Source organism: Giraffa tippelskirchi, chromosome 3, assembly GCF_054371585.1.
Source record: "Giraffa tippelskirchi isolate mGirTip1 chromosome 3, T2T-mGirTip1v1.2.pri, whole genome shotgun sequence".
NCBI lineage: Eukaryota > Metazoa > Chordata > Mammalia > Artiodactyla > Giraffidae > Giraffa > Giraffa tippelskirchi.
In genome coordinates, this window is record NC_137277.1 from 100,069,464 (window position 1) to 100,095,283 (window position 25,820).

The following is a 25,820-nucleotide window of genomic DNA, read 5'->3' on the forward strand; positions in this document are numbered from 1 at the left end:
CTTCCAGGGGTTGATCTTCCTGTACCAAGAATTCATCTTTGGAAACAGTGGTGTCTGAGGGAGATAAAGAGTCCCTGTCACCAGGAAGAAATTTGGACAGAAATACTCCCAAGAACTACAGAATTACATACTGACAGATACAACCTTTAGTGTGAATGTTGGCAGCCCAGAAGGGATCTGCTGAAGGAAAAGGCTTCATCAGTGGCCTAGAAGACAGCTATTGGCAGGCTGAAGTCAGCTACCGACAGCTTCAATAGCAGCAGAAAAGGGAAAACACAGCAGAGGGCAGGAACTAGAGCAAGCTAGAGAGGAAAGTGTGAAGGGGGATACCTGCAGGTGGCAGAGAGAGCAAGGTCACAAGGACTTGTGGCAAGGGCAAAAATTCTCTCAGAGTAACTTCTCTGAGGTTTTGGCAACATTTCAAAGAGAGAAAGACTTGGGTCCAGTGTTCACAAGCCTAGAACTCTCTCTGACTGCCTCTTAAGAAAGAACTGATGGTCATCACCAAATTTACCTCAGGGCAGCAGTTCGTGGCCTGGCATGCTGTGTTTGACTAAACTGGTTACCAAATTTTCCTCCATTTGCATATTAGATGGAGCTGTGACTCAAGTGACCACTTGCTATTTCCATAAGAAAGAAATGTGAAGAAACATTTCCTGGAGCAGAAATAATCTGAATCCAGGTGTTCCTGCAGGTCATGTGCTGGTTGGGCTGCTGCTCAGGGAAGGGCGAGTTGCTCCCAGCTAGGGCTCCCACCCTCATTAACTTGTGGAAAAAAAGCAGACGTTATTGAAAGTGGATATTAAGTTAACAACATGTAGGTAGCATTTAAAGTCCTGCAATGAATGAGATGACAAAGCAAATCAATGTAGAAACCAGATGAAAAAGCTCCCTAAAAGTGGGTATTAATGATGGCCTTCTAAAGAGGACAAGGATGCAATTGCATCCTTCACTCACATGTTACAAGGATTTGTGTGTGCATTCATTCTGCGATGAGAGTAATGGTTCTACAATTAATCTCTTCTTGTGACCTACAACTTCTTTCTAAGATGTGCTTTTAGAAATGTTACCACATACATTTTGTTTGTAGCTTTGTGTATAAAATTAGGTGACAATAAGGACAAATACTAGAATTAAAATTCTACCTGTGATCAAGTAAGTCATTATTGGGCTATAATTCTTTGCTTCTTTGAAGATTTCTTCTTTGGTTCCGGACACTAGACTCTCCAGGTGTTCTGTCAATTGCACTGACCCCTCCTCCTTAGTTTCTGCTAGATCTCCCTCACCTGCCCTAACTTTTTCATCTGTTTCTACATTGATTTGCTTTGTCATCTCATTCATTGCAGGACTTTAAATGTTACCTACATGTTGTCAACTTACAACTTTCTTTCTTTCTTTACTTCTCCAGTCCAAGCTTCACATCTAAACTCAAGATTGATACACCCACCTGCTTATTTAACCTCTGTTTGATGTCTACTACCGTACCCCCAGGACTTCCCTGATAGCTCAGTTGGTAAAGAATCTGCCTGTAATGCAGGAGACCCTGGTTCAATTCCTGGGTCAGGAAGATCCACTGGAGAAGGGATAGGCTACTCACTCCAGTATTCCTGGGCTTCCCTTGTGGCTTGGATCAGCTGGTAAAGAATCTGCCTGCGATGTGGGAGACCTGGGTTCGATCCCTGGGTTGGGAAGATACCCTGGAGAAGGGAAAGGCTACCCATTCCAGTATTCTGGCCTGGAGAATTCCGTGGACTGTATAGTCCAGGGGGTCGCAAAGAGTCAGACACGACTGAGCAACTTTCACTTTCACAGTACCCCCAAAGCCCCACCCAATTTCCTCTGTCCCAATTGTGATAACTCCATCCTTCCAGCTGTTCAGGCCCAAAGCCTGGGAGTTGATCTTTACTCTTGTGTTTCTCTCCAAATTCACATCACATTGCCAACAAATCTTGTTGAGTTTGCTTTCAAGCTATATCTAGCATGATTTCTTCTCACTTTCTCGACTACTGTTCATATCTCCCTAGACTATGGTATCAGCCCTCCTTTCTCCCTGCTTCTGCCATGGACCCCAGTAGGCTCTTCCCAGATCAGCAGCCAGTGTGCTTCTGTTCAAAGGCAAGCCCAGAGCCCATCACTTCTCCATTCAAAGGCCTCCAACAGCTTCTCATGTTGCTCAGAGTGAAAGTCACAGCTCTCATGGGGACCACACAGTCCTCATTCACTCCATCCCCTACCCTCTCCACTGCTGTCACTGCCCTCCAGACACACTGGTCTCCCTGTGTGTCCAGCACACTCTGAATACTCCTGCTTGTCAGTTTTAGATTTGCATTTCCCAGACTGTTTTGCCCAGACGCCCATGTGGCATTTTCCTAAATGGCACCTTCTCCATGCACCCTTCCCTATTTTAATTTATGGTTTTCCTCCCTACCTTGGTTGTCCCTGTGCCCTTTCCCTGCCTTATTTTTTCGCCATCATGCTCCTCAGCATCTAACACACTACTATATTGTTATAGATAACTCTTTGTTGTTATTTCTCTCCCCTCTAGACTCCTCAAGGGCAGAGATTCTGTGTCATCCTCTGCTGTGTCCATACTGTCTGGGTGCTCAGGAAACCAACTGATGCATAGGAGAAAGTCATTCTTTCTTTAGGAAGACAATGATTGAGACAAATCTTATCAGCCAAAAATCTGATTTAAAAACCAGGCTCCTTGTATTGTGCCATGCACTCAGTAGGCATGCTATAAAACACATTTGAATAGATGACATTTTTTATGGACTCTTATGAAAAAAGATAATTGCCATGTGAAAAATAAACCTAGGCATTCTTAAAAAAAAAAGTTGCTCCAATGTTTTCTTGAATATAGTTATTCATATTTGGGGACTGCTTGCCACTCAAAAATATTATTTTAGATGATGCTATTTAGCTTTAGCAGAGAAGGCAATGGCAACCCACTCCAGTGTTCTTGCCTGGATAATCCCAGGGACGGGGGAGCCTGGTGGGCTGCCGTCTATGGGGTCGCACAGAGTCGGACACGACTGAAGCGACTTAGCAGCAGCAGCAGCATTTAGCTTTAGATCTGAGGCTTTCATAGCCAAGTTAATATACAATATTTAACTAACTTTGAAGCTTTACCTTTTCCTTCAGTTAAGCTTGATTTTTTTAATCTAGGAAATGAGTATGAAAATAATTTAAAATCAAAAAGAATAGTTATATTGATTAATTTTTGTGAAAATCATGTTTTACTTCAATAGGTTTTCTTGGTATTGGTCAAAGGTTAGTGGTTCTATTGGAATAATTTCACCCGAAATAAAAATGCATGCCACATCCATATTTGGCTTCATAATGCCATTCTCCACCAAAGAAGTAGAGCTTCTTGGAGAAATGGATGATTCCAGACCTGAGGCAAAGACAATGCAAGTGATGCCTAAGAGCTAAGAGGATTATGTCAAAAAAGGACAAAAGAGTGTGCTAGAAGAGACTCTTCCTGGCCAATTTTGGAATAATTTGAGTATCTAAAAGAATAATGACAGAAGCTGTATATAACACACTGCTTTGAACAAAATCAGCAAAACAACCCTGTCACCAAAAAGAGAGAGAGAGGAGTGTGAGAAAGAAAGCCTCTTTTTATTTATTTATTTTTATTAGAAAGCCTCTTTTTAAAAAAACACCAGCTAATAAATGTAGGAGGAATGATGGAATTAGAAAATAAAAATCATCAAAATGCCAAATTATCATCCCCGAGGTTACTTGTTACTTACAAAGAGAATTTTTTTTACAAAGCATTAATTTTTCATTGGAGAGAGATGGCAGTTACCACTTGAACCAAGTGATGCAACTCAAAATTACTGATGGTGGAATATCTCCACCTTACTCCTCCCTGATATGGAACAAGGGAAGCTAATGTACATCGTTTACATTACTATGAAATCTTCTTGCCACGTAGCTGACTCTAATCAAGCCCCTGGATTTTGCTTCTGCTTTACAGGAAATATCCAGTGTAAATGCACAAGCGAAACCCTGAAATGATGTGTGCAGACAAATCTAGAACATGGGTGTGCTCCAGGATAGCAGCCTGGACTTTTCAAAAAAATCACAGTCCCAGGAAAAAAAGAAAAGCAGGGAGACTATTCTAGTTGTAAAAATATAGAGATACAATAACCAAGCAATACAGCATATAAAGTTAATTCAATACTGGATTAAAGTACTTTTTAAAGATATTCTTAGGACAATCAGAAAATTTAAATATGGAATGGATGTTAAATGATGTTATGAAATGATTTTTACTTTTCTTAGTTTTTCTTGTTTGATAATTGTATTAGGGACATTAGGAGAACATCCTTATTCTTAGGAATTGATATTGAGGTACAAAAGTTAAGTGGCATGATATTTATAATTTATTTATAATGATTCAGAAAAAACCAAATAGATGTGTGTGTGTATATATATATATATATATATATATATGCATACACACATATATACATTCACACATACATATATATTTAGAGAGGATGCACAAACGTGAAAATACTAAAAACTTGAATTTTGGTAAAGGGTACCTAAGTATTATACTATTCTTTTAGTTTTTCTGTATTCTGGATTTTTTTTCAAAATAAAAGGGTGGGAAAAGCAAAAACGTGTGTAAATTAACTCTAAGAACACCTTGCTCCATTGATGTTTTGTCCTTTGATGGACTATTTTAGGGATATGTTATTTGTGTCATGTCTCAGTAAATTCAATTGTAGTAGAAAACAGCATCACTATCAGGATGAAGAAAATTGAACTTGCTGTCAAGTCTTGGCTACATAACCCACTATCTAGTGATCGTGGGCAACTCAGTTTTGACCCTTAAGGTTTAGTTTCCTCATTTGCAAAATAGGAATAATGCCCTGCCCACTCACAAGATATTATGACATAATCATGCTTTCAACCCAAAGTAATATATAGCTGAATTCCTTTTCCTTCTCCTGAAGTGTGAAAATAACTTCATGAAAGAAGAGAACTTGACCCTAGGCATTCATGAAAGTCTTACCTTTTAGACCACAAAGTCTACACATGGCTGCAAACACCGTAGATTCCATTTCGATATTTCTAACGCCGGCATTATATGCTCTCTTCAAGTAATCTAAACCTTTTTCTCTGGAAAAAGAGCACAGTGCTCCATCTAGTCGACCCTGGCCTGAAAGAGAATGGAGAATGCTTAGCGACTTGATGTCCTACTACAGTCTCTGTGGCATCACTAAGAGGCTTGCTATCAAACCAAGGGCTCTGTGGCTAACTCTAACCTGTGGGCCTGCACCCCAGGTAAGATAAATCTAGCCATCTGAATCATACTCCCAGAGGACATGAGGCAAGATTGTGACTAGCTCAAGCATCTCACATAGAGTGGGGTCTCCATGGCATTGAGCTCTCCAACTCTGGGACAAGTAACCACTGAGTGGCCTCAGCAGCCAGCACTGTTCCTAGGGATGGCAGGATCTGGAGGGTCGCTGGAAGATCTGCCCTTTGAGGAAAATCTCAGGTTGCTCCTGTGACTGGCAGATGGCCCAGAAACAGTTGCTGCGGAAGGATAAAATGCTCCAAGCTCCAGTGATGATCCTAAGCTACTTGAGGATCAGGAGGGTGGTTTGGATGTTGTAGTTGCCTCTGACCATCATGACTATGGTAACTACATTCAGACTGTTGATTTGTCAACCCTGTTCCCTGCCACATACCCCAGGCTGCACGCTAGCCTTTTGTGATAACGTTTTTCCCTTATAGGATGCTCTCAGTTTTTATTTAGCACTTAATTCCACCTGCACCTGCTAATGGGGCCAGAAGGGACTGGAGAAAAGGCAGAGGCTATGACTCCTCCACTGAGCATGCGCTGGGAATAGACTTCACTGGGTCCTATTTCCAAGGGTGTCCTGTTGAAGCAGGAAGGCCAGTATACACTGTTATCTATCTTGCACAATTCTCTTTTTTTGTCTCCTTTTCCTCTCCTTTTTTCCCTTTCCTTTATCTTTCATGCTATTTCTATTCTCCCTACTTCTCCTCCTGCACTCCTTGGAGCTGCCTGCTAACACCACTAATGAACCAATCTAAACTCAGATGTCCCACAAGTCAAGCAGGTAATGTCAATGAGGTGTGCCTGGTGGGAAGGGAGCAGCCTCACCTCACCTTCAATGAATGCAGCCCAGATGTGACTTGCCAGGGTGGCTGTGCCTAAATTATTTTATATTTTTAATAGTATGTTATTAAAATGAAATATCCAGAACGTATAAATGTTGGCAAAATAATTCACACTTTAAAAATACTGTGCAGCCCAAAGAAACTTTGACTCCTACATGTGGTCTTTGCAAGCTCTGGCTTAAACTCATTGGTGACCCTCCCAATGAAGGGGCCAGTGGCCTGAGATGGGAGTCTTTACCCTATCAGACCCAAAGCACCTCCTATGTCACAACACGTATGTTGTGACAACACATTTGCTAACCTGAAGTAACCAGTATAGATAATATAATGTATCTTCATACATAATTGTTTATAATTCAATGTAATACTTTAAGTTTGATCCAAAGGGAACAGAAAAATAATTAAAAATGAAGTAATATGTGGTTTGATGAACATACTCAGACACAGCTATACTACAAGATTTCTAGAATGCCCTCCAAGGAATGGTACCAATCCTGGTTAGATTCTTTCCTGTGGAATGAGCAGGATCTTTCCCAGAGCAATTTTTCTCCTGGCCCCCCACCCCTTGTAGCAAGAACTGCTACTTGAAAGTCACCTTCAATTTGTTCCTAAACTTGATTTGAGGACCTTTTACTCATGGCTGAGAGAGAAGAGAACTGATCTGAGACTACTCCGTCCCTTCAGGATTTCCTCCTCCAAATATTTCTCCTGATTTCCTGGTTCCCACTCTTTACTAGGTACCTGCTCCTTTTCAAGATACAGGTGAATGTACCTCAAAATGGCAGAAGCATAGAAGTGTATCCCCTTTCTCCAGTTTAAATTAAAGGTACAAACAGAGATAAGATTTTGCTAACCTCACTAATTGCATAGAATATCCAATTTGTTCTTGGAGGATTAAACCCACTCTCAAAATAAATTCATTATGTGTTTCTCTCTTCTGCTTATTATGTCCTCACATTCCTTTACTTTAGTAAGTTGAAAAGGCTGTTTCAGTGCCTTCTTAAATCCCCACCTATTAATTCTCTATGGTGAAGTTTTTAATATAAATTATAGGTTTGAATAACAAAGTATTGCTGGTAATTTGCTGCTGCTTTACAGTTTATAAATTCTTCTCACCTTCATAAAAATCATAGGTACACATCGTATGTCCAATGAGGGTTGGGAAGTTGGAAATTTCTTTGCTACAGTTGAATAGTTCCTCAGCCAGTTCTTTGTCAAGTTCAGTACTTCTGGTGACAATGTTATCCAAGATTACCTGTTCAAACTGGGGCTTAAAGAAGGAGTCTACAGCTTCATCTGTTATTACAACAGATCCTGGTGCAATCCCTGCAGTGTGGGAATAAATAGGTGGTTACAGAAGAATGTCACTTAGAGTTGACTTGTGGCACATAGTATATAATATCTTCTTCCAGCATTAATTAATGCTAGTTGCTAATGATTCTCTGGATTTTCAAGTTTTAAATTATTTTCTTTTCCAAATGCAATTAATAATAACATTCCAAACAGGCATTTACATTTGCTGTCTTTCCAGATTCACATTTACAATGTGATGGGGTTTAGATTTCAAGATAAACATGACTCTTGGACATGCAAATTAGTGTTGGCCTTCGGGTTCAAATTTGAATAAATTAGGTCAGGAATAAACTAAATGAGCCTGCCAGCAAGTAGTCTTCATAAAGTGATGTGACTACTTGATATTTAATCTTCTCTGCAACTCTTTGATTACTATAATTTCTTTGCATCACTGTCCTCTCTTGCATTTGATCTTCATCACATCCATTCCCTCCTCCCCTCTCCCACCCCATATAAATTAGGCCTCTTGTCTGACCTTCCATTGCTACAAAGTCTTGTTTGCTCCTGGGACTCAGGAACTCAAGTCTCTGGGACTTGAGAAACTATTTTCTGTCAACTGTTACTCCCCTGGCCTGATGCGCTCTCTCATCTCCCCCATGCACTTTCATCAGACTAACTCCAACTCGTTCTTCAAGTGTCAACTTAAATCACTTCCTTCAAAAGACCTGAATCCACAGTGGAGTATGGGGAGGTCTAAAAGGTCACACAGATAGATTACATTCAATTTCCCCAGGAAGGCTTTCCCTGGTGGCTCAGATGGTAAAGAATCCACCTATAATGCAGGAGACCTGGGTTTGATCCCTGGGTTGGGAAGATCCCCTGGAGAAGGAAATGGCAAACCCACTCCAGTATTCTTGCCTGGGAAATCCCATGGACAGAGGAGCCTAGCAGGCTATAGTCCATGGGGTCACAGACAGTTGGACATGACTGAGTGACCAACACTTTCTTCACTAGGTTCTCTCTGTCCTAAGATTCATTATACTTTTTGTAATTCCTCATTTGTTTGTCTGTTGTCCTGATAAAACATAGGCTCTATAAAGGCAAGAGCAGTATTTGTCCTCTGTTTTCTCCTTGGTAGTATTATGCCTATCACATTATAGGTTTTGTTGTTATTAAGTCACGAAGAGTCCAGCTCTTTGTAACCCCATGGACTGCAGCACACCAGGCTCTCTGTCCTTCACTATGTTCCAGAGTTTGCTCAAATTCATGTCCATTGAGTTGATGATGTGATCTAACCATCTCATCCTCTGCCACTCCCTTCTCCTTTTGGCTTCAATCTTTCCAAGCATCAGGGACTTTTCCAATGAGTCAACTCTTCAAATCAGGTGGCCAAAGTACTGGAGCTTCAGTTTCAGCAGCAGTCCTTCCAATGAATATTCAGAATTGATTTCCTTTAGGATTGACTTGTTTGATCTCCTTGCAGTTCAAGTGACACTTAAGAGTCTTCTCCAGTGCCATAATTTTTTTTTTTTTTTACAGTCCAGGTCTTTATTTTTACACCCATCAGGCTATGAATTCATAGAGAATGGGCTCCAACAGTTCGGGTTCCTTTCCATTGGTCCTCACGAAGTGTACTTCTCTGGGTAGAGCAGGCTGGAGCTTCAGCTGAACCCAAGTCCCTTTCTCTTTGGCTTCCTTCTTTTTCTGATCATTTTCCTTCACATGTTTCAGGAAGCTATCTCAGCTCTTAGACTGCTTAATATGCTCTATGTGCACATTAATTCTCTTGGCAAGAATCTTGCCCTTGTTTGTTTACAGTGATGCCAACAGCATGCTGGGTAACATTGTAGACTCTCCCAGTTTTGCCATGGTAACATTTGCGGGGCATTCCTTTTTCAACAGTACCCATTCCCTTGATAACCACGATATTATCCTTCTTGTAGCTATGTATGTATGTGGCCAAAGGAACAACTCCATGTTTTCTGAAAGGCCTAGGGAACATGTAGTGGGTGCCCCTCCTCTTTCCCTTTGTGTTGGTCATTTTGGTGAATTACTGGAAGGTGGCGGTTCCAGCCGAAAGGCCAGCACCACAATTTGAAAGCTTCAGTTTCAGCGCTCAACCTTCTTTATAGTCCAACTCTCACATCCATACATGACTACTGGAAAAACCATAGCTTTGACTATATGAACCGTTGTTGGCAAAGTGATGTCTCTGCTTTTTAATATGCTGTCTAGGTTTGTCACAGCTTTCTTTCCAAGAAGCAAGCGTCTTTTTATTTCATGGCTGCAGTCACTATCTGCAGTGATTTTGGAGCACAAGAAAATAAAATCTGACACTGTTTCCAGTTTTCCCCCTTCTATTTGCCATGAAGTGATGGGATTGGATGCCATGATCTTAATTTTTTGAATGTTGAGTTTCAAGCCAGCTTTTCCACTCTTTTCTTTCACCCTCATCAAGAGGCTCTTTAGTTCCTCTTCATTTTCTGCCTTTAGAGTGGTATCATCTGCATATCTAAGGTTACTGATATTTCTCCTGGCAGTCTTGATTATAGCTTGTGATTCATCCAACTCACCATTTTGCATGATATACTCTGCATAACAGTTAAATAAGCAAGGTGACAATATACAGCCTTGTCATACTGCTTTCATAATTTGGAACCAGTCTTTTGTTTCATGTCCAGTTCTGACTGTTATTTCTTGACCCCCATACAGTTTTCTCAAGAGACAGGTAAAGTGGTCTGGTACTCCTGTCTCTTCAAGAGTTTTCCACAGTTTGGTGTGATCCACACAGTCAAAGGCTTTAGTGGAGTCAATAAAGCAGAGGTAGATGTTTTCCTGGAACTACCTTGCTTTCTCCATGATCCAATGAATGTTGGCAAGTTGATCTCTGGTTCCTCTGCCTCTTCAAAATCCAGCTTGTAAACCTGGAAGTTCTCAGTTCACCTCCTACTGAAGCCTAGCTTGAAGGATTTGGAGTATAATCTTGCTAGCATGTGAAATAAGCTCAATTGTATGGTAGTTTGAACATTCTTTAGTATTGCTCTTCTTTCAAATTGAAAGGAAACCTGACATTTTCCAGTCCTGTGGCCACTGCTAAGTTTTCCAAATTTGCTGACATACTGAGTGCAGCACTTTAACAGCATCATCGTTTAGAATTTTAAATAGCTCAGCAGGAATTCCGTCACCTCCACTAGCTTTGTTCATAGTGATGCTTCCTAAGGCCCATTTGACATCACATTTCACATTCCTAGATGTTCCGCTTTAGGTGAATAACCACACTATCATGATTATCTAGGTCATTAAGACCTTTTTTGTATAGTTCTTCTGTATATTCTTGCCACTTCTTAATCTCTTCTGCTTCTGTTAGGTCCTTACCATTTCTGTCTTTTATCATAGTGGTTCAGTTGGTAAAGAATCTGCCTGCAATGCAGGAGACCCAGGTTCGATCCCTGGGTCAGAAAGATCCTCTGGAGAAGAGAATGACAATCCACTCCAGTATTCTTACCTGGAGAATTCCATGGACAGAGGAGCCTAGCAGACTATAGTCCATGGGGTCACTAAGAGTCCGACAGGACTGAGCGACTTTCACTTTCACTTTTCATCCTTGCATGAAATGTTTCCTTGATATCTCCAATTTCCTTGAAGAGATCTCTAGTCTTTTCCATCCTATTGTTTTCCTCTATTTCTTTGCATTGTTCATTTAAGAAGGCATTCTTATCTTTCCTTGCTATTCTCTGGAACTCTGCATTCAGTTGGGTATATCTTTCCCTTTCTCCCTTGCCTTTTGCTTCTCTTTTTTCCTCAGCTATTTGCAAAGCTTTCTCAGACAACCACTTTGCCTTCTTGCATTTCTTTCTCTTTAGGATAGTTTTGGTCACCACCTCCTGTACTGTGTTACAAACTTCCTTCTATAGTTCTTCAGGCATTCTATCTACCAGATCTAATACCTTGAATTTATTCATCATCTCCACTGTATAATCATAAGGGATTTGATTTAGGTCATACCTGAATGACCTAGTCGGTCTCCCTACTTTTTTCAATTTAAGCCTGAATTTTGCAATAAGGAACTGATGATGTTAGCCACAGTCAGCTCCAGGTCTTTTTTTTTGCTAACTGTATAGAGCGTCTCCATCTTCAGCTGCAAAGAACATATCAATCTCGGTATTAATTTCGGTATTGACCATCTGGTGATGTCCATGTGTAGAGCTGTCTCTTGGGTTATTGGGAAATATGCTGTGACCAGCATCTTCTTGTGAAAAAACTCTGTTAGCATTTACCCTGCTTCATTTTGTACTCCAAGATCAAATTTGCCTGTTATTCTGGGTATCTCTTGACTTCCTACCTTTTCATTCCATACTTCTATGACGAAAAAGGCATCTTTTTTTTTGGTGTAAGTTCTAGAAGGTCTTGTAGGTCTTCATAGCACCAATCAACTCCAGCTTCTTTGGCATCAGTGGTTGGAGCACAAACTTGGATTACTGTGATATTGAATGGTTTGCCTACAAATGAATCGAAATCATTCTGTCATTTTTGAAGCTGCACACAAGTACTGCATTTTGGACTCTTTCATTGACTATGAGAGCTACTCTCTTTCTTCTAAGGGATTCTTGCACCCAGTAGTAGATATAATGGTCACCTGAATTAAATTCGTCCTTTCTGTTCCATTTTAGTTCACTGATTCCTAAGATGTCGATGTTCAGTCTTGCCATCTCCTGCTTAAACACCTCCAATTTACCTTGATTTTTAGACCTAACATTCCAGGTTCCTATGCAATATTATTCTTCACAGCATGGAACTTCACTTTCACCACCAGATATATCCACAACTGGGTGTCATTTCCACTTTGGCCCAGCCACCTAATTCTTTCTGGAACTAATAGTAGTTGCCCTCTGCCCTTCCCCAGTAGTATATTGGACACCTTCTGAACTGGAGGGCTCATCTTCTGGTGTCATATCTTTTCGCTTTTTCATACTGTTCATGGTATTCTCATGGCAAGAATACTGGAGTGGGTTGCCATTTCTTCCTCTAGTGGACCACGTTTTGTCAGAACTCTTCACTATGACATGTCCATCTTGAGTGGCCCTTCATGGAATGGCTTATAGCTTCATTGAGTTATGCAAGCCCCTTTGCCACAACAAAGCTGTGATCCATGACACATTATAAGCACTCAGTAAAAATTCATTGAATGAGTGAAATGTTTCCATAGAGATGCCATAGACAGAGATCTGCAAATGACAACTCATGGGCCAGATCCAGTCCATCTTTGTAAATAGAGTTTTATTGAAACACAGCCACATTCACTCATTTGCATATTTTAATGATTGTTTCCACACTAATGGCAGAGTTCAGATGTTGCAACAGAAACCATATGGCCTGCAAAGCCTAAAATATTTATTATGTGACTTAGTATAGAAAAAAATTACAAATCCCTACCATAGTGCCTAGCCATATCCTTCTGGGTTCTTAATAAATTCCAACATGGGTCAACATGTGGTAAATTTAGAAAATCCAAGTAGAGACCCAAAGTGGACTATGATGATAGAACCTTGGTAGGTCAGATACTTTTTAAATAAATCAAAAAAGTAGCTTCCTGAATTATTCACAATGTCCTAAAGACAAGAAAGTGACTGAGAAGGAAACTGAAAATGTGGACATCAATAATGAAGTTATTCACATGCCATCCTAATATTTAGATGCATTGGAACATTCATATCGCAGTTAAAGGCTAATGTACTATTTACTATTTATTCAAGTACTTCATCATCATCAAGTTTTGTTGGCTCATCTAAAGAATGGAAACATTAGGGGGGAAAAAAACAAGTTGCACCTTCTCATCTCCAAATCAATGTTTCTGAAGACAAAACAAACAAACACATCTTACCAATAAGCTAAGAATTCTTAATGAGACCAGAACTTCAAAATGACAGATATCCACAACAGCACATTACTTTAATTTCCCACAATTCATAGCCTTTCAATGTGCTGCAAGGGATGTATGTATCATGAAGCAAAACACGTAGAGTCCATGACCATAAGCTGGGTGGTCAGTAGGGTCCCTTGCCCACACTGGACACTTGCTGATATCACAGGGAAACCTCAGCGGTCAGGATGGTACACTGCATGGGCATGGGCTGCACAGACAGATCCTTGTATCTCACAACTCAAGAACTCTGAGCACTTTTTATAACAACATTATCCATTTCATCCCCAAATGCCTCATTCCCTACTGTTGCCTATTTGGCATAACATTGGCTAAACAACCATCCAGAAGGATGCCTGCTCTAACAGTGATTGCTAACATTCTCCTTCTCTTTCCGAATGGACATCCATAGATGTCCTTTAATCCATCTGTGAGGGTCTTGGATGGACTTTATTCTTGTACCACAGCTGTGGAAAGGACATGATTTTTTTTGAACATGTTTGTTTCCAGTGAAGCACGACTTAGCCACCTGTGTAATTCTAAGACCAATTTTTTAAAAATAATTCCCAGCTTTAAAAAAAACAAATTCCCATCCAGTCCTGTCACTCTGTCAACCCAACCTTTTCAGTTACAATGCCCTGCTCTGTTTGCATTTCTTGACATAGTAGAATCACCCTCTCACAAGATCTGCTTCTGAGGAAAAGGCTGAAAAAGAAGGTCTCCTCAGAACTTTACCTGAACCCAGGGTGGATATATAAACAAGGCTCCTGACCAGTTGCCTGGCCAGCCGAGGAATAAGGGAGGAGGGGAGGTACTGAGAAAAACTTTGGAAGCATCTCCCCCGACTCTTCCCTAACAGTCTGGCCTGATGTCTTCTGGTATGTCCTTGTAGAAAAGACCCAGACCAAGCCAAGTAAAGAGTAGTCACTCACGTGAGCTAAAAACAATGTTTTCCTGAGAACTATTGACATCTTCTCACTTGGCTGATAAACGAGGCAAGTCTTAGTGATTTTTTTTCACTTGAAAGCAATTATTTCTGTCACTTATAAAATTTTTAAGCTTCAAAATTTATGCTAACCCTTGAAACTTACTCTTATCCTCAAAACAAATTTCCTAGCAATTGTTCCACTCTTCCCCTTAAGAACACCTAAGCCTATCTGGGCAATAGGCAGTGTGATGTCTCACTCCAGGTTTCCATGCAGGTAAAAAGAGAAAGATTATACATACATATATATGTACATACATATATATATGCATACACACACACACACACATTTCTTTAAATTCCTTTAGTTTTTTCTAAGTTTAAATTTCCAAATTGCCTCAAGCTCAGCCTCCTGACACTTTTCAGCCCATCTGGGTTTCAGTGGGGCTCTGAGTATGTTGATGTGCTTTGGCAACTAGCTACCCTGTATGGAACCACTACTTGGATTTACTAGTATAGTATAGAAATCAGTTCATCTCACCTATTCCCCCTGATGTACCGATCCTGATAATGGTAACGTCAGAGCACCGGGCATGGTATAGTAATTTAATGAGTTCATGAAGCATAATAGAAATGGAGGGGATGCCCATGCCATGCTGTGGAGAGAAAAGGGAAAGTCATTATACATCTTGCAGACTGATACACGCACAGGACATATTTTCTTCCTTCATTACAAGTTAACAGCCCGCAGATAAATTTACATAATCATTATGACTTTGCCAAAGCTGAGAAAAACGTAAGTCAGCTCTAACTGACGCCCACATGACATGCTGATAGATGAGTCCATCTGTGATGATCAAAGAGAGGCATCTCCCTGCCAGTTAAACTGAGTTCAACCCTCATTGTCAAGAGCAGAAGGTGGAGACAGCATGGTGAACTGGTGTGTCAGGGCAGTGCCATTTCTGGGCTTTACACAGTGAGTCTTTGAAAAAGAGCTTTTTGCAAGATTGACTTGATTTCGAGGAAATATAGATTTGGTTGCCATGCATTTAGTCCTTTTCCACCATACTAAATGAAAGAGTAAATCCATTTCATTGCTCTCATGCATCCATGTTCATTTGCTGGTAATTCTGGGTGAGCTTTGAAAGGTACAAAGTTAGAGATATGGGTTATACCTACACCTAAAAATTGGAACATATACTAAATGTGTGCATGCCTGCTAAGTCACTTCAGTCGTGTCTGACTCTTTGCAACCCTATGGACTGTAGCCCACGATGCTCCTCTGTCCTTGGGATTCTCCAGGAAAGAATACTGGAGTGGGTTCTCATGCCCTCCTCCAGGGGATCTTCCTGACCCAGGGATCACACCCATATCTTGTATGTCTCCTGCATTGGCAGGTGGGTTGTTGACCACTAGGGCCACCTGGGAAGCCCATACTAAATGTGTAGGTGAGATTAAGTTGTTGATTAAGTTGCTATAGATCATGACTGTAACCCTGTCTTCCTCAGCATTTGGAAGGGTAGAATCATTGTCATATAATAAAGATCAACACAGGTTAGAGGATTTGGCCATTCTTGGCATTTACAATATGTTCTAGTAATGTTCCAGAAAGATCCTCCATGCTGGAATTTGTGGTAGATGGAGCTAAGTTTAGAATCAGTTTCTATTGCATTTCTAACATGATGCCAGAGAGTCAAATGTGGTCTTCAGCATTCTACTCAGGCACAAAGACTTTGTATGCGCAAAAGCAGAAGGGGCATCTTGGCAGTTAGATGATGGGTTCCACTAGTTCTTCATTAACCAATCTGGAAAACCACTGCAGCCATGGGCACAATATTTTCACCTGAGTTCCCTTTTTCTCACCATCAAGAATATTAAACTATGGAAACTTTGAACCTCTGGACTTCCTATTTTTGGTTGCCATGGAACATGTTCTGACTTCCAAATGCATCGTAAGTCTCCTAGAGGCATGAATCAAACCTGTATTAATTGTATGTCCAAGATTAACAAGTCTGGGCTCTGCCACTAATGAGTAAACCCTCTAAATCTCATTTCCTCAATTGTAAATGCAAAGAATGAACCATTATTTGATCTATTATGTTCCTCCTAAATCAGATACTTGATAGGTTTATGATTATCACTTTATATATGGCATGATGATAAAATGACAAATAGGCTTGTGTATTTCTACTGAACTCTCTCTCTGTCTCTCTCTTTCACATACACACACACACACACACACACACACACACACACACACACACCCAGACCTCAGCAGCTTTTGGTGAGGAAGAATTTTCAAAGAAGGGATCTCAACTGGAAATCCTCTTTCTGCCTACTGAGGCTCATTTCTAATCGGCTGACCTCTTCGGGCATGATGCATATTTCAATTCTTTTTCTGACAGGCCAACAGTATCAGTCACTGCTGTTTTTATATCTGAAGTTTTACTACTTTTTTATGAGAGTTTCTCATTTTTATAAATTTTACCTTTTGTCCTTCCCCATTTATTGTGCAAAAAAGGACAAAGAGTTGTAGTCTAAAAGTCAAACAAGAGTTTGTAAGACAAAATATGCCAAGATCAGGGGGTATTCAGTTTTTTCTAATGTAGATATTCTATAATTGTTGGATAAACAAATACATGAATGAATCGTTTCTCCCATTTGAGTCCAAAGCAGGTTTTATGTGTTTTGACCCAGAGGAGAGATTAACTTGGCTGTTCCACTAGTGTTGCATAGTTTTCCCTTCTTCAGTCCAGGCTTGCAACCATGATCATCCATTCTTCCATCTCCAGAGTGATTGAGGAAAAGTAGTTATCCCCTAGTGCAGGAGTCATACATAAGGCAGCTCCTTAGAATTGTCACACCCTGTTGTAGATTCTTCCCTTGTCATCTGACATGGTTAACTGTCTCCTTATGGGGGCTTCAGTGTCTAGATATATACAGCCTCAGAACTGTTGTTTCAGAAAACAGCCCTGTGGCAGAGAGACCCACTTAGAAGGCAAGCTGGGTGCACATGCATTTACACTTGGCTAAGTGTATGCTATCCTGGGTCCGAGAGGGAAAGAGTCTTTGTGTTCCCTAAGATTGCAAGTCATTCCACTTTCATTCCACTTTCATATTGTCTCAGGACACTGTGTGTCCAGAGCTGTTAGCATGTTCTAAATACAGGAGAGCAATTTCCAAGATCTCCATAGAAATGCATTAGCAGCTTTTCAGCAAGCTTAATATAGTATCCCAGGGACGGGGAGCCTGGTGGGCTGCCATCTATGGGGTCACACAAAGTCAGACACAACTGAAGTGACTTAGCAGCAGCAGCAGTACAGTGTTAAATGGCACCACTTTGGTAATCCTGAAAATTGGACCCTGTGTACTAAAAACCCAACATTCCCAAAGTTGGATAAGACATAGAGGAGAAAAATTGCTGGTGGCTTATTAATCAGTTACAAACTAAAGAGATGAAGTATGCTTGGAAGGCTTTTCCCCCTAACTTGCATAGCTTAGTGGTAACTAATAAAGTATACCAAAGTGGCACAGAATGTTATTTTCTGCCCCTAGGACTTTTTCCAACTAGGAATGTCACACCTGGACACTTAATTTAACTGTGTGAAAATGCAAAGAAGGAGAGGAAAAATAACTCCTGTATTTGGAAGGTCGCTTTCTTTTGCTAGCTTGTGATGACTGCGTGACGTGCAGCTATTGAGTACTTACACTGATGGAGAGCACGGGGCCAATTTTGTACATACAGTATCTGTCTGTCCCAGCACAGATATCCTTGATGTCCTCTTCACTGGCCTCCAATCTGAGCTCCTTGTGCATTAACAGTGCAAATGCTTTCATTCTGTTGGGGCTCCCACCAACACAGACAAACTGATAATAAAAATAAACAATTACCCGCCTTAGTATCTGAGATAAAAGGCAAGGGTCATCTTTCAACTTTAATGTTGTTATTTTGTTTTTCAGTTGTATACGTAAGGATATGTGTCGATGTTCTGGGTTAATGTTCATGAGTTAAATAATTGGCATCATTAACCGGTAAATAAGGCAACCAGAAAGAAAGTTTGATGTACTTAATTAGTAAAGAAAAAGATAATCACAAAATCAAAATAAGTGTTGATTTTGTTAGAGTGGGTATTTTTGTCACAGTGAACATCAACCAACATCTTAAGTTTATATAGGCAGCCTGTTGTTGGGCATTAGTGGGTACAGGCTTAACATGGCAATTCTGAGGACATGGAATATAAGTAATATAAGAGTAACCATAGGAGAATGACAAGTTTAGGTATGTTTTCTGACTCCACCCTCCCAATCATATGTTTTTATTGTGAAATACACGATGTTAACATGAAACTTAAAAGAAAGCACAAGGCTTTCCAACTTCTCATTCAGATCCTCATGGAACAAGCCTTATCATCGTAGACTAAAAATCTCGGTATGGTATTTCATCACTTCCAATGGTTTGGTTTTATTTTTGTCTTATTCATTCACATTTTAACATCTTTGAAATTACAATATGTGTTGCAGTCAAGGGTGTCAAATCTAATAAAGTACAGTAATAAAACTGTCTGGTAATTGCTTGCGCAATAGCCTATTAGGGGTATATCAGCCCCAGGGCTGGGAGAGGTGGATGCCAGAGACAGGATGGGCATGACGTAAGTGTAGTGTGGATGAGCAGCCAGCTTTGTGGGGACCTGTGCTCAGCAGTGGGATGATGAGTGGCAGCAGGTGTCAGAGACCCAGTGAAGCATAGTCCACAGAAAGGTACCAGGTGCAAAGTCATTCTGGAATCTGAGCTGAGTGGTAAAGTGCACAGAGTCTGAAAAAGCCCCGAGTCAGAGAGATATGGAAACATAGTGGTTAAAGGAGTGCCCTTTGAAGTTAGAGAAGGCTGGTTTTGTACCCCAATCCTGTCTCTGATTAAGAAGATTGTTCAGTGTTATACATGCAATCTCTACGTGCCTCAGATCATCATCACCAAAACAGGAAAAAAAATATAGTCTCTTTCGAGGATTTTGTTGAGTGTGATAGAGGACAAAGCCAGGCACCTTCTGAGTGGTCAACAAATGGTAACTTCCTTCTTTCATATTACAGAGCAATTTCCTAGCCCTGCTTTTAGCTTGCTTATTTGTTTCTGTATTTGCATAATTTTTGCAAATGAAGCTGGTTCAAATCCAGCAAGGAAAAGGCAGCTGGTGCTGCTTGACTGATGCAGGCAGTGTTGGGCAGAGCTTCAGAAAGATTGTCGGTGAGGTCTCTCACAGGGATAAAGAGTATCTGCCTAAGGAAATACCTAACTGAGGTTGTAGAGTTACGTGCCCAATTCACAAATGATTTACTGTGAATAATGGGTGGTCTCATTACACAATGCATTCTGTTTCCACTTAGCAATAATTCCTATGCCACCCTCATTCTCAATTATGGGATGTAATTACCCTTTTATGCAGGCCCTCTGCTTCTCTTCTACCCTCATTATTGTCTTTTCTGTGCCTTCTTACAAGGTCCTCATTTGGGGCCTAAAGTTGGTATGAACTGTAATGAAAGGTAGCCGTCAAGCCTGAGTAGCAAAGAGGATAAGACCATGGCCTAAGGTGAGTTTTTGAATTATTATTGATTATTCATGAAATTTTCCCCTTGTGGGTACTGATAGTTAAGACTTGGCTCAAGATCTAAGTACAAGGAGGTCATTGTTGTTGTTTCCTCTTTACAAAATACAGTAGTTTGAAAATAACCTCGTTGTGTGGTACCATAAATGTAAATTACAGCTATTCAGATTGACCATAAAACCAAAACAGATGTTGAAATAGCTTGCGGTTTGAATTCTTCTTTGAACATAGATATTGCTGTAATCAATGGGAATTTCTGAATGTTTCTGCAGACATGAAGATGATAAGTATAGACAAAAGCATTTTTGTTCTTAAAGAGTTATTTCTAAATCAGACTTACTAAATATCACCTCTAGACACAATTTTCAGTCTGGTTGCTTTGATGAGAAATAAAATACAACTGAAGACCACCAACCAACATTAACCTTAAGCGACACTTTCTGTGATTTACGCTCCCCTCAATTATGATTTGTCCTGGTTTTATCAAAGGAGATAAAAATGTGTTGGGAAGGAGTCGGAAGCATTGCAAAACTATGTTAAGGACTTAGACTAATGACTGCCAGAGTGAACTCACTTTCAAATATGATTACTGTTTTGAAAGACTTAGCTTTGCCATGTTGTATTAATCTAGTCCTATTTAAGTATATGTATTTCATATGTGAATAAAGTAGTAAAAAGACTTGAAATACACATTACATAGTGGTATAATGCTTTTCCATATTACTTGAAATTTCTAGGGAGAGATTGGAGGGTACCAGTTAGTGATTTTATAAAAGATATATTTGGAAGCTCAATTTGAGTAGATAACTTCCAAAGATCCCCCACTATATTTTTCAAATGATTGAGTCAAGTCAGTACGACAGAAGACATTAGCTGTTCACCAAAGCTATTTCCCCTTCTTTCTGGGTACACTACTAAATGCAACTTTCCAGCCTTCTCTTCACTGAGATGAGGCCATATACCTGAGTTCCAGCTGCTAGAATGTGAACAGAAGTGATAAGTGTCACTTCCAGTTCTCACCCATATAAATCTCCCATTAATGATGCTATAGATCGTCTTCCATGTGTCTGCTGAATGGGTGTTGACACCCAGGCACTCCTTGCAAGGCACGCCTTGAAGATGACAGAGCAACAAGATGAATGAAGTCTGGATCCTTAATCACCAGTTGGAGGAAAGCCACCCATTGACCAGGGGCACCCACTTGGTACTCAGTGTGAGTGAGAAACAAACTTACATTGTGTTATGCCACTGATATTTTGAAGTAGCAGCTAACAAAGCCCTTTAAGTACAGTAAGAAAATGAAGAAAATAGAGATCATTTCAATGATTTAAAATTTTAAGTTTTAAAATTTTACACACTCAAAGTTCTTCTTTACTTTGAACATACTTGTATTAATAATGATCATCTCTGTGAAGATAAAGCTAAGTTTTCAGGTACTGATGGGTTATGTCCTATCTTCTTACGTAGGATTCCTATCCTGGAATTTAAGTGAGTCAAGCAATTGAACCTAGCATTCAGTTCAGTTCAGTTCAGTCGCTCAGTCGTGTCCGACACTTTGCGACCCCGTGAATCACAGCAAGCCAGGCCTCCCTGTCCATCACCAACTCCCAGAGTCTACCAAACCCATGTCCATCGAGTTGGTGACACCATCCAACCACCTCATCCTCTGTCGTCCCCTTCTCCTCCTGCCCCCAATCCTTCCCAGCATTAGGGTCTTTTCCAATGAGTCAACTCTTCGCATGAGGTGGCCAAAGTATTGGAGTTTCAGCTTCAACATCAGTCCTTCCAATGAACAACCAGGACTGATCTCCTTTAGGATGGACTGGTTGGATCTTCTTGCAGTCCAAGGGACTCTCAAGAGTCTTCTCCAACACCACAATTCAAAAGCATCAATTCTGCTGCGTTCAGCTTTCTTCACCATCCAACTCTCACATCCATACATGACCACTGCAAACACCATAGCCTTGACTAGACGGACTTTTGTTGGCAAAGTAATGTCTCTGCTTTGAAATACGCTATCTAGGTTGGTCATAACCTTCCTTCCAAGGAGTAAGTGTCTTTTAATTTCATGGCTGCAATCATAATCAGCAGTGATTTTGGAGCCCAAAAAAATAAAGTCTGACACTGTTTCCACTGTTCCCCCATCTATTTCCCACGAAGTGATGGGACTAAATGCCATGATCTTAGTTTTCTGAACGTTGAGCTTTAAGCCAACTTTTTCACTCTCCTCTTTCACTTTCATCAAGAGGCTCTTTAGTTCTTCTTCACTTTCTGCCATAAGGGTGGTGTCATCTGCATATCTGAGGTTATTGATATGTCTCCCGGCAATCTTGATTCCAGCTTGTGCTTCTTCCAGCCCAACGTTTCTCATGATGTACTCTGCATATAAGTTAAATAAGCAGGGTGACAATATACAGCCTTGATGTACTCCTTTTCCTATTTGGAACCAGTCTGTTGTTCCATGTCCAATTCTAACTGTTGTCCCTGATCTGCATACAGGTTTCTCAAGAGGCAGGTCAGATGGTCTGGTATTCCCATCTCTTGAAGAATTTTCCACAGTTTATTGTGATCCACACAGTCAAAGGCTTTGGCATAGTCAATAAAGCAGAAATAGATGTTTTTCTGGAACTCTCTTGCTTTTTCGATGATCCAGCAGATGTTGGCAATTTGATCTCTGGTTCCTCTGCCTTTTCTAAAACCAGCTTGAACATCTGAAAGCTCACAGTTCACATATTGCTGAAGCCTGGCTTGGAGAATTTTGAGCATTACTTTACTAGCGTGTGAGATGAGTGCAATTGTGCGGTAGTTTGAGCATTCTTTGGCATTGCCTTTCTTTGGGATTGGAATGAAAACTGACCTTTTCCAGTCCTGTGGCCACTGCTGAGTTGTCCAGATTTGTTGGCATATCAACTGCAGCACTTTCACAGCATGTTCTCGATCAAAGATAAGAATGTAACTGGAAGGAGGCAAGTTTCTGAGAAGAGCATTAATAAATATGTCAGACTTTACCTGCTGCCTCTAAAGAATAGATTAAACAGCCAGTTCAGATTATTTGGAACTACATTACTTGCTCCCCAATCTACACACATACACACATGTTTGCCTTCTAGTCATCCAAATGGCCCAATCAATAGAATTGTTCTCTGGTAGAAGAAGAAGAAGTGAAGTCACTCAGTCATGTCAGACTCTTTGCGACCCCGTGGACTCTAGCCCACCAGGCTCCTCCGCCCATGGGATTTTCCAGGCAAGAGTACTGGAGTGGATTGCCATTTCCTTCTCCAGGGGATCTTCCCAACCCATGGATTGAACCCAGGTCTCCCACACTGTAGGCAGACGCTTTACCATCTGAGCCACCAGTGAAGTCACTCTAGTAGAAATGTGTTCTAAACCAAAGCATGTCTTTTTATCCAAAAGAGAATCTACTGAAGTGGTCCAGAACCAGGTAGATTGTGAATTTTTAAGATTGGACAGTGGTTATGACAAAGTATAAGAATGAGTGCTGATAAAAATCTAGTCAGGTAGAAGAGAGAGAGATACCTAGATATGTAAATAATAGATCATGTTCTGTCTCAAAAACACATCTTTTTAATTAGATGTGCACCTTAGTTTATTAACTATGATGGATCATTTAATTAATCAGAATTATCCTTATATAGATTGGGAAAGACTAGAGATCTCTTCAAGAAAATTAGAGATACCAAAGGAACATTTCATGCAAAGATAGGCTCGATAAAGGACAGAAATGTTATGGACCTAACAGAAGCAGAAGATATGAAGAAGAGATGGTAAGAATACACAGAAGACCTGTACTAAAAAGATCTTCACAACCCAGATAATCACGATGTGTGTGATCACTCACCTAGAGCCAGACATCCTGGAATGTGAAGTCAAGTGGGCCTTAGAAAGCATCACTACAAACAAAGCTAGTAGAGATATTGGAATTCCAGTTGAGCTATTTCAAATCCTCAAAGATGATGCTGTGAAAGTGCTGCACTCGATATGCCAGCAAATTTGGAAAACTCAGCAGTGGCCACAGGACTGGAAAAGGTCAGTTTTCGTTCCAATCCCAAAGAAAGCCAATGCCAAAGAATGCTCAAACTACCGCACAATTGCACTCATCTCACATGCTAGTAAAATAATGCTCAAAATTCTCCAAGCCAGGCTTCAGCAATACGTGAACCGTGAACTTCCAGATGTTCAAGCTGGTTTTAGAAAAGGCAGAGGAACCAGAGATCAAATTGCCAACATCTGCTGGATCATCGAAAAAGCAAGAGAGTTCCAGAAAAACATCTATTTCTGCTTTACTGACTATGCCAAAGCCTTTGACTGTGTGGATCACAATAAACTGTGGAAAATTCTTCAAGAGATGGGAATACCAGACCATCTGACCTGCCTCTTGAGAAACCTGTATGCAGGTCAGGAAGCAACAGTTAGAACTGGACATGGAACAACAGTCTGGTTCCAAATAGGAAAAGGAGTACATCAAGGATGTGTATTGTCACCCTGGTTATTTAACTTATATGCAGAGTACATCATGAGAAACGCTGGGCTGGAAGAAACACAAGCTGGAATCAAGATTGCCGGGAGACATATCAATAACCTCAGATATGCAGATGACACCACCCTTATGGCAGAAAGTGAAGAAGAACTATAGAGCCTCTTGATGAAAGTGAAAGAGGAGAGTGAAAAAGTTGGCTTAAAGCTCAACGTTCAGAAAACTAAGATCATGGCATCTGGTCCCATCACTTCATGGGAAATAGATGGGGGAACAGTGGAAACAGTGTCAGACTTTATTTTTGGGGGCTCCAAAATCACTGCTGATTGTGATTGCAGCCATGAAATTAAAAGACGCTTACTCCTTGGAAGGAAGGTTATGGCCAACCTAGATAGCATATTGAAAAGCAGAGACATTACTTTGCCAATAAAAGTCCGTCTAGTCAAGGCTATAGTTTTTCCATTGGTCATGTATGGATGTGAGAGTTGGATGGTGAAGAAAGCTGAACGCAGCAGAATTGATGCTTTTGAATTGCGGTGTTGGAGAAGACTCTTGAGAGTCCCTTGGACTGCAAGGAGATCCAATCAATCCATCCTAAAGGATCCTGGGTGTTCATTGAAGGTCTGATGTTGAAGCTGAAACTCCAATACTTTGGCCACCTCATGCGAAGAGTTGACTCATTGGAAAAGACCCTAATGCTGGGAAGGATTGGGGGCAGGAGGAGAAGGGGACGACAGAGGATAAGGTGGTTGGATGGTGTCACCAACTCGATGGACATGGGTTTGGGTAGACTCCGGGAGTTGGTGATGGACAGGGAGGCCTGGCGTGCTGCAATTCATGGGGTCGCAAAGTGTCGGACACGACTGAGCAACTGAACTGAACTGATCCTTATATAAGGGTCCTGGAAAAATTGTGAGGCATGAACCTCAAACCTAACATCTGAAGTCAGATAAAGTCTGGTTAGTGAGCATCACAGACAGCCTTGATCAATTTATCTTGGAGCATAAATATCAAAAACAGCAGTAGAAAGAGAGGTTACATTGAAAAGATGAAGCAAAAGATTGAGGGATGCCATGAAAGGGCAAGGATCCCTGATTGCAGAGGAGTAAGGAAACAGGCAGGTCACATCAGATCAGCCTGTATCTTCACACCTTGTGCCATAGGAGCAATGGGAGGGGAGGAAGCAATTTAACACCTACTGTTAATGAGCATCATAGATTGATTCCTTCACCTCCCTCTTCCTGCTTTCCTTCCTTCTCCTCCTTCTTCATGTACCTAACATCCTCCTCTTCTTCCTCCTCTTTCTCCAGTGCCCCCTGCCAATTAATGAACTATTCTCAGTTACGATGACTCAAAGAGCCCACCTAGTGCAGTAGGCAAGAATCCTGGAAACTGGACAAGTCCTAGCTCTGCCAC

The 25,820-nt window shown here is 40.7% G+C and overlaps 2 protein-coding genes and 1 pseudogene across 4 annotated transcripts in view; 1 reads left to right on the plus strand and 2 right to left on the minus strand.

The window, feature by feature from the left end:
• The window catches only part of CCDC148 (coiled-coil domain containing 148), a 330,637-nt gene extending 327,801 nt beyond the window's left edge, over nucleotides 1-2,836 (plus strand). For all 3 annotated transcript variants that reach the window (XM_081582899.1, XM_081582900.1, XM_081582901.1), the window contains one exon: nucleotides 2,546-2,836. In XM_081582899.1, the coding sequence (XP_081439025.1) occupies nucleotides 2,546-2,648 (103 nt within the window). In that variant the 3' untranslated portion in view covers nucleotides 2,649-2,836. The remainder of the gene's footprint in view (nucleotides 1-2,545) is intronic.
• UPP2 (uridine phosphorylase 2) overlaps nucleotides 1-25,820 on the minus strand; it is a 41,038-nt gene that overhangs the window by 8,530 nt on the left and 6,688 nt on the right. Inside the window, exons 3-6 of the mRNA XM_081582934.1 lie at nucleotides 18,018-18,176; nucleotides 14,851-14,965; nucleotides 7,288-7,497; nucleotides 5,033-5,179 (exon numbers count right to left, since the gene is read on the minus strand). Of these exons, the coding sequence (XP_081439060.1) occupies nucleotides 5,033-5,179; nucleotides 7,288-7,497; nucleotides 14,851-14,965; nucleotides 18,018-18,176 (631 nt within the window). The remainder of the gene's footprint in view (nucleotides 1-5,032; nucleotides 5,180-7,287; nucleotides 7,498-14,850; nucleotides 14,966-18,017; nucleotides 18,177-25,820) is intronic.
• On the minus strand, nucleotides 9,028-9,508 carry LOC145542938 (large ribosomal subunit protein eL21 pseudogene; annotated as a pseudogene).